This window comes from Plecotus auritus, assembly GCF_963455305.1.
Source record: "Plecotus auritus genome assembly, chromosome: 4".
NCBI classification, from domain to species: Eukaryota; Metazoa; Chordata; class Mammalia; order Chiroptera; family Vespertilionidae; genus Plecotus; species Plecotus auritus.
The window spans coordinates 102,076,314-102,085,451 of record NC_137775.1 but is presented as its reverse complement, the minus strand read 5'-3'; the positions used below and the strand labels follow the sequence as shown (position 1 = coordinate 102,085,451).

The window sequence follows — 9,138 nt, the reverse complement described above, 5'->3', positions numbered from 1 at the left end:
GCGCATGTCCTCCGGAGATGGGGCCAGGAATCGGTTCTTGGGGGAGGGGTCTGGGTTTGAGTTAGAGAAACAGGGTTGGGAACGAGACTGGTGAGGTGGAAGAAGGTCTGTTTGGGGTTTGGGGTAGAGTCAGGTCTGGGTTGGTTAGGAAAAGGGCCAGAAGGCACTCTACCCAGCCACGCAGCAAGTGGCCTAAGAGAGCCCCAGTGGGTCAGTGTGCAGCCCGGGAGCAGCTCCTTGGAGGAAGGAGGTGGTGGGTGCAGAAGAGCGCCCTGAGCAGGCGAGGGCATTTGAGCTTGGCTGGCCAATGGGTAGCATTTCTGTGTGCATTGGGGGGGGCGGGGGCAGAGGTCACGGAATGGCTTGAGCAGAGGCAGGGAGTCCAAAGCAGAGTATGTTGAGGAAAAGAGCGTGTGGGTTAGGAAGCCCAGGAGCAAGTGAGCAGGTGTTGGCGGCGGGCGTGGCTCTGGCATGCTGAGATGCCAGCAGAGGGCTCGGGCTGCGCCCAGTGCAGTGGCACTGCGGCTATGGGGCAGGAGCGCTGCCGGGCACACGCCATGGGAAGAAGAAAGTGGTGTTTTGAACACCTACTATGTATGACCTGGTCCCTTTCCTAACTCCAGTAACCCTGCCAACGGCCATCCAGGAGGGGGTCCATTGTACAGATGAGGAGACCGAGGCTCATAAACGTCCTGTGTCTTGCTTGAGGCCACACAGCTAAAGAATAAGGGAATCATCATAGACTCGCTTGCGGTAATAAGACTCGTATACTTACTCCGTAGGTCCCAATAACTGCAGATGGTATTAAAAGAGGGAGCAGAGTTTATATACTTCAAGAGGCTGTCAAGGCAAGACAACTGATGGGGTGGTACCAGTGAGGGAAGAGGAGTCTTAGATGACTCCAAGTTTTAAGCCTAGGGGATCGGAAAGGTGATGATGCTCTGAACAAAGGAGATGCGTGGCCGCGGGGAAAGGTGAGTCCGTTTCAGACACAATCAGTACCTTTTCCAGCTGCCGACAGGAGCCAGGTGCTCAGCCAGACAGTGGGCATAGAGAGAGGAAGCCACTGCCCTCAGCGCTTGCCATCTACCGAAACACACTACCCCGTGTGCACGTAACAACCACACAATAATGGGAGGTGCCCCTGCGGGGACTGGGGAGTGCTGGGAGGAGGTCCTGGGAGCTGGAGGTGCTGGCCCAGCAGGTGGGGGTTTCCAGCCAGCAGGGATGCAGCCCCAGGGGTGTTGGGCCGGAGGGGTCAATTTGGGTGTCACTCCTTTCCCGTGGAGGTTGAACCTGAGTGGACAGGATCCCCAAAAGAGGGCGCACGGCAGAGCATGAGGACTACCAGAGAGGCACCGAGGAGAGAGCACCTCTGATGCTTCAAAGAGGTCGGGTTGGGAGGGTTGGAAAGAGTGTTGAGGTTCAGGAACTGGGTGATTACAAATTTTGAGAAGATAGTTTCCACTTACCAGAGGGCAGAAGTCACCTTACACAGACCGAGGAGCGAGTAGGAGGTAGGGAAAGGGAGGTGGTGAGTACAAAGTCAGAGAATGGTGAATACGGAAGAAACTAAGAATTGTCTCTAGTTCAACCCACAGATTTTACAGAGGAGGAAATTCTACCAGTTCCCGAAAAAGTGGTTGGTTAGGGTGGTTAGATGTCTCTTGAGACATCACACAGAAAAGGAAAGTGAGAGATGGAAGGGAGAAAGAGAGTCGGGGAAGGATTTTTTTATTTTCAAGAAAAAAAACTTGAATTTGTAAAATGAAGAGGAGCAAGAAAAGAGAAAACATAAGAGGGAGAAAGGGTCCAGTGAGAGGAAGTGGGAGACAGAGGACAAAGGGTCCGCCTGCCAGGAGGCGTGCTTCCCTGAGTAGGAAGAAAGGGAAGGTCAAACACAGTGAAGGGAAAAGAAGCCAGGAGCCCCGCCCTGGGTGGCCTTCGCTCAGCAAAATGGATGACAGCACGCCCTAGCCGCTCTGGCTCAGTGGATAGAGCGTCAGCCTCCGGACCAAAGGGTCCCAGGTTCGATCCCATCAAGGGCACGTACTCGGTTGCAGGCTCCTCCCCTGCCCAGGCCCTGGTTGGGGCTCATGCAGGAGGCAGCCAATCAATGCGTCCCTCTCACACAGATGTTTATCTCTGTCTCTCCCTCTCTCTTCCACTCTCTCTAAACATAAATGGGAAAACATCCTCAGGCGAGGATTAAAAACAAAAACAGGTGACGGCATCACAAGTGAGAGCAAAGCAGCGGTGGGGAGCACGGGGACCACATCCCTGCAGCGGACGGGACCAACCGACCAACCGAGACGGCGAGAAGGGCCTCTGGGGGCAGTGGGCAGGTGGCACAACTCCTGCATGCTTGGCTGCACGGGAGAAAGACGGGAGGGAGACCGTTACATTTCCCAAATGACGTCAGGGTCTTCTTAGAGCATCAGGGAGGGAGGGATTCCAGAGCTGAAGCACTGAGGCTGAGTGCAAGCCTCCTCTTTGTGGCTTTAAAGTCTAGAGATGGTGGGGGGGGGTGAGATGGAGGAAAACAGCTAGGCATACCAGTTGTTAGGAGCATGGTGGAGATGTTGGTGAGGAAGACTGGTGTGTGGACAGGAAGAGTGTGGCAAAGGCAAAGGCCTCCGGAGGAGGAGGAGGTTCCCAGGCCCCAACCCCTGATCCTGCCCCTGCCCCAGACCCTGCCCCTGCCCCGGACCCTGCCCTGGCCCCTGCCCCTGAACCTGCCCAGACCCTGACCTGGCCCCTGCCCCTGGTGACGGGGTAGAAGAAAGGGCAGGCTTCACCAATGAGAGAAGGAGCATTGGTAAGAGAAGTCCAGGTTTCAGGTGCCAAAGAAGGATGCTTTCAGAAATGAAATAGAGGGTTGGAATAGGAGGCGTCCACAGAACACCATGAAATGGGGCGGTGGACGTGTCCTTGTGGAGTAGGATGGCTTTGTCTCTGGAAGCAGGAGGTGCTGCTTGTGAAAGTGAGCGTGGAGCCCTGACCGGTTTGGCTCAGTGGATAGAGCATCGGCCTGTGGACTGAAGGGTCCCAGGTTCGATTCCGGTCAAGGGCATGTACCTTGGTTGCGGGCACATCCCCAGTAGGGGCTGTGCAGGAGGCAGCTGATCAATGTTTCTCTCTCATCGATATTTCTAGCTCTCTATCCCGCTCCCTTCCTCTCTGTAAAAAAATCATTAAAATATATTAAAAAGAAAGTGAGCGTGGAAGGCACACAGCTGTCGTGGTGAGAAACACCTCCGATGGGCCTCGGGATGCACAGGCGGCACACCTGCTAATGCTGACAGTGTCCAGGGTTGCCTCCAACCTCTGACCTGGCCTGTGCACCCAGACTCATCCAACTGCCAAGTGACATCTCCATTTGGACGTCTGTCCAATAGAGTCAGACAGCAAATCCAACCTCAAACTTCCAGTTCTCCCACCTCAGGACCCTGCAGCTCTCCCAGTCTCCCCATCTTCACCCCCACCTGGCCATCCATCTGATCCATCATCTAGTCCTGTCAATTCTACCCCTTCATGGCTGCCCCCATCTTCTCTCCAGGATTACAGCAACTGCCTCCTAACCAGTGTTCCTGCTCTCAGTGCTGCCTCCTGTAAGCCAGTCTAAACGGAGGAGCCCCAGGGATCTTTTAAAAACAAGTCTAATCACCTCCACCTCACATCTCTCTCTGCTCCTTTCTCTCTGTCTCACACACGCACACGCAAACGCTCACTAAATCCTCCAAAGCGTCCCACGGTTGATGAAACCCAGACGCTTTACCCTGCTCGCCTGGCCCCGTGCGTGCGTGGTCTGGGCCCGCTCTCCCCTCTCCCTCCGACTGCATCTCCCACCCTCCCCTTCCTCTGCTCTAGCCACACCAGCTCCCTTCTGCTCCCCTGCACCCCTGGGGCGCCCACCTCCTGGACTTTGCAGAAGCTGGCCCTTTGCCTGGAATGCTTTTCCTCCAAACTTCACCTGGTCACTCTTGTCATTTGGGCCTCAGCCTAATGCCACCTACTCAGAGAGGCCCTTCCCAACCCTGCCCCTCTTATCAGGCCGGTCCCTCCTCGGCCCTGATCCTCCTGGGCGCGCTGCCTCCGCCTCGCCTTGCCTGACCTCACTGGGCTGTGCGCTCCAGGAGCCCAGCCCTGGCTGACTGGCCGCCACTGCGCCCCTCTGCCCACAGCAGCACCCGGACTCCATGGAGGGAGGGAGGAGCACCAGGCAAAGCGGGCTAGATCTCGCTCCAGCTTGGTGGCGCAGGCTGGGTCTGCACTTAGGGTCAGGCTTAACCATAGGGTTGGGCATGGTGATAGTTGGTTTCAAGATTAGCTCTAGAGACAAGTTGGGTTAGTTTAGAGAATCAGTTTGTTTGGGGTTCATTTATTGAGATGTGTTTAGATGTGACATTAGGGTTGGGTTTGAGCTGTGATTTGGGTTGAGGTTAAATTTGGGTTAGAGTCAAAGTCGGTATTAAATCCCAATTTCGATTTTGAGGCCAAGCTTAGGTTTGAGGCAAGTGCTGTCTCAGCCAGGTTGGAAGCCTCGGAGAGTCCCCTGGCCTCTGCCGAGACCACAGTGAGACCAGCCCCCAGCTGGGGCGCAGGCTCCAGGCACCAGCACTCCCCTCGGGAAAGCCCCGAGCCAGCTGCTGGCCACCCCAAGAAAGAAACCAAATTTCACACAACCTCCTTCGAAACTGAGATCGAAACCAAGATTGGCCCATCTGAAGAGGCGCCCTCAGCACAGCGCCCCCATGACGGCCTCGCAGCAGCCCTCGCCTCCTCCTTTCAGCCTCCCTCGCCTCCCCACCACGCCTCACCTTCCCCTTTCTGTCCATCAGTGCTCCGTCCTTCTCTCTGACCTCACGGTTTCTCTTTCTCGCTGTAATTGCAAGGCCCTTTTATACTTTTCTAGAGCGGCGGTCTCTGTCCATCAGTCCCTACCTTAGGGAGGCAGAGAGAGACAACAGGAAGAAGAAAGGACCCCGGAGAAAAAGGGGCACAGAGAAAAGGAAAGGGCAGGAACCCGAGGGAACCAACGGCAACTGAGACAGTGAGGTTCAAAGAGCAGAACCCGAGAGGCAGACCACGATATTTAAAGACGCATCTGTGACCACGGTTCTTCCTCCGTCACACCTGCTCGGTCACTGGGGCCTGTAGTCTCTGCCTAGAAACTCTTCTCCTTTCCATTCTCCTGCTGCGGCTCCCGTGGAAATGCAGGCTCCTGTCACCTACTTGCTGGGTCACTGCGAACCCTCCTGACTGGTCTGCACACTTCTGGGTTCCCCTCCAGCCCTCCAGCTCCCTCACCCAATCCACTTCCTAGTAGCTGCCAGACTCATTTTTCTAACACCAATCTGGGCGGGCCCTGCTCACTTAACAGTTTTGGTGGCTCCCCATCACAATCAGTGAAGTGCAGGCTCCTTTCGGTGGTCTCAGACCTTCAGGAGGAGTTCTTAGCCACATGCCAAGCCCCTTTCCCCTGCGCCGGCACCCAATCGCACCGCTCAACACACGCCTGCCATCTGTGCACACAGGACTCCCTCCGTCTGAACTCCTCACCATCCTTGCCTCGATGCCTAGTGCCTGAAGCACCTCTCCCCAAGCACCATGCTTTTCCGCGGGCTGCCGTGAACATCCCATCATGGATCTTGTCACACTTACTGTCATGTCCCGGTAACTTCCCTGTCTCCTACTCTGGGTTTGAGGTCCAGGAGGTCAGGAGCCTGTCCTTCGCCATCTGCATTCTCAAGGTCTTGTACAAGGTGCTCAATAAATGTTAGTGGAACAGAGAAAACACTAAGGATATGGAATGAGAATGAAAAGAAATCATAGATAAGACTATAAGGCAGGAAAGGCAGCGCTGCAGGGCTGAGGCGGGAGCGGAGAGCACCCGTGCACACCCTGGAGGTCACTGTGAGCACAGGACACCCACCCCGGGGCTTGCTGCCAGAGGAGAGGGCCCAGCGCCCAGGGAGGAGGGTTGGGCCACCATCACCACCACCCTCAGCACCAGCCCCTCCAAAACTCTGAGAATGGAAGCTTACGACATTAGTGAGAGTAATGATTATGTTCTCAGTCTCATGAAACATAAATAAAATCATCTTTAGAAACCTCGCTTTGTTTTTAACCTGCAACTTACAAGCTAAGTGAAAACTGGCTCGTGTTCAAGAATGTTCACGTCAATGTTTTTCAAACTGGCCCAATTCCAGGAAGAGCCCAAAGGCCCCTCAGCAGAAGAATGGATAAATCAATTAGAGTCTCTTCACACAATAGAAATCTCATCACAGCCGTCCTGGCGGCTCTCACGCAGCTGTGCCGGAAGAAGTCACCTGCCAATGAGTGCGCTCTGTGTGGTTTCATGTATCTGCCGCTCACAAGCAGGAAGAGCTCATCGATGTGAGAGGCCAGAGTGGCTGGCTGGCCTTGAGGGTACTAACTGGGAGGGACCTGAGAATATGCTGCCGTGGCGGCTGCGTGGCTGCCACCAGGCGGGAAACCTGCCAGGCTGCTGTCTGAGAGGGGGAACCCCTCACATAGCTAACATCAAGCCGGGGCCTTCACGCTGAAACCGCGCTGGCTCCAAATGCGGCGCCAGGCCAGCGGCGCGCTGCCACCCCTCCTCCAGGGAGGTGCTTGTGTGGGGCTATGGAACCTGATCTGTGGGGGCCATGAAGGGAAGGCCAGGTGAGGAGGGCACCCTCCAGCGTGCCGGCGTGCGATGCAGCTTCACAGTAGTGAGCCCCGGCATCGTGTCTGGGTCGGGACCATGCATGTCTCCCAGGACAGCAGCCATAACGAAGGGCCCCAGGCAAGGCGCGCGTCCCAGGCTCCTTGATGTGAACCTTGACATGAAGGTGCGCACTGGGCACCGAGGCTGGGCCGCTGGGACAGGACAGGGTGCCAGAGCAGGGTGGGCCCAGAGAGAAGCCTGCAGTCGGAGGGATGCCGAGCTGTTCCACATAACCGCCCTCCAGGGAGCCAGGCCTCCAGCCCACACCCAGCTGCTGCCCTGGGCTCCCCGAATTCACCGTCCTTCTCTGGAACTCCTAAGCCTGACCCCACTCCCTGGCCCTCCCGGCCCACAATTCCCCTGACCCCCCACCCTTTCCCAGAACCCAGTCGTCCGCGCAGCCTGCGGTTGGTTCTCTCGGGGCCTCAGCCTTCCTGCCTTCGGCTGAAAGGCAGCACCTCCTAAGCCCTGGGGGCTTCCCCAGCCAGCCAGCCTAGAACCGCCTGCCGCTGCCGCTTCCTCTATAAAGGGCCCCGGGGCGACAGCAGGTGAGCCTCTGCCACCCCATCTCCCCGCGCCCCTCGGTGGCTCTCCCCAGCGCCTCCTGCGCCTCCTGCCTGGGCCTGGGCCTGGGCGGCTTGGCTTTGGTTTGTTCCTCTCTCTCACTCCCCGGCTTGGGTGGGCCTCTTTCTCTCTGTCTCTGTCACACAGCCTCTGTGTCTGCCTCCATCCCGCTCTGCTCCCCTCCCCTCCGTGTCTCTCTGTCTCCCCTGCTCGCTCACCTCGGTTCCTCTTCCCCGACTGCATCTTGTCCCGTCTCTGCCTGTCACCCTGTCTCTGTCTCGTGGTGGCTGTCGCCTGGGGAGGAGGACGGCTTGGCAGTGCGCCTGCCCCGCCCGCTCACGTCTCCCCCCTGCAGGTCTCCCATGCCACCACCTGGACACCTCTGCCTGCGGAGGGGGTGTGGCGCCCCCCTCCTCCTCCTGGGGCTGCTGCTGGCCCTGCCACCGGCGGCCCAGGTGAGACAGCAGGAGAAGGGGGTGCAGGGGTGGCCCAGCCGAACCTTGGGCCCCAGAGCCCCCAACTCTGCTCTCCCCTAGGGGCTCCCCAATGTTGGCCTCTCAGCCGCGCAGACTGCCCATCAGCACCCCCAGAAGCACTTCGCACAAGGCACCTTCAAACCTGCCGCTCACCTTGTTGGTAAACACCCTCCTGTCTCCCCAGACACAACCCCTCGCCCTCCTGCTACCCCCTTCAGGGCCCAAACAGCTGTCTACTCCACCTCCCCCAACCCCCCCAAACAGGCTCCCACTCCTGTCCTCCCAACCACCCCCGGAACTTGGGCCAGCACCTGCTTCTTCAGGGATTGAGACCTCTGAGGCTAGGGCCCAGACACCCACCTCTGGCTCTTCCTAGGAGATCCCAGCGCCCGGGATGCGCTGCGCTGGAGAGCGAGCACCGACCACGCCTTCCTCCGCCACGGCTTCTCCCTGCGCAACAACTCGCTGCTGGTGCCCGCCAGTGGCCTCTACTTCATCTACTCGCAGGTGGTCTTCTCCGGGCAGGGCTGCTGCCCCGCGGCCGCGCCGGCCCCCATCCACCTGGCGCACGAGGTGCAGCTCTCCTCCGCCCAGTACCCCTCCCATGTGTCGCTGCTCAGTGCTCAGAAGTCCGTGTGCCCCGGGCCGCAGGGGCCCTGGGTGCGCTCGGTGTACCAGGGGGCGGTGTTCCTGCTCACCCAGGGTGACCAGCTCTCCACCAGCACGGACGGCATTGACCACCTGCTCCTCGGGCCCAGTACTGTCTTCTTTGGAGCTTTCGCTCTGTAGAAAATTCCAGAAAGAAAAAAAAATTGGTTTCAAGGCCTTCTCCCCATCTTGCCTCCACCCTGACCATTTCAAAGGCCGCCTTGCCTGTGACCTTTCCAGCAGCCTCAAGTCTCCCCGCGCACGTCACCTGGGGCTTCCAGGAGGCTCTCTGGGCACCCAGGGTTCGCGCCGAGCTTGCCTGGACCGCCCCCCCCCCCCCCCCACCTGCCACCTCTGCTCTGTGCTGCCGCGGCCCACGGGGCAGGGAGGGCCAGGACACGCTGGGAGCAGGTGGCTGTCTGGAGGCAGGGAGGGGGGTTATTTATGAGGAGAAGAAAATAAGTTATTTATTTATGGAGGATGGAGCGAAGGGAGAAATAGGGGACAGAGATAAGTGTGCCCACCCGATGGGCTGGGGAACATCTTGGCCGCCCTGGAGGGGCCAGTGCTGGTGGCCAGGCCCCAGGAGAAGAGCCCCCGCCGACACCTCACCAGCCCACACCTCACCAGGAGACATCGGCACCTCCCTGAGGCCAATAAAGCTTTTTCTGTGAGATGCGCCTGGCTCTGTCCGTCTGTCTGGGAGGGAAGAATGTC

General features: G+C 58.2%; 1 protein-coding gene across 1 annotated transcript; it reads left to right on the top strand.

The window, feature by feature from the left end:
- Window positions 1–7,659: 7,659 nt before the first annotated feature.
- LTA (lymphotoxin alpha) lies at window positions 7,660–8,562 on the top strand (the record flags this gene model as incomplete). The annotated part of the gene is made up of 3 exons (XM_080665544.1): window positions 7,660–7,752; window positions 7,834–7,933; window positions 8,150–8,562. 3 exons carry the CDS (start codon window positions 7,660–7,662, stop codon window positions 8,560–8,562), a joined length of 606 nt encoding a protein of 201 aa, XP_080521670.1.
- Between the last annotated feature and the right edge of the window lie 576 nt (window positions 8,563–9,138).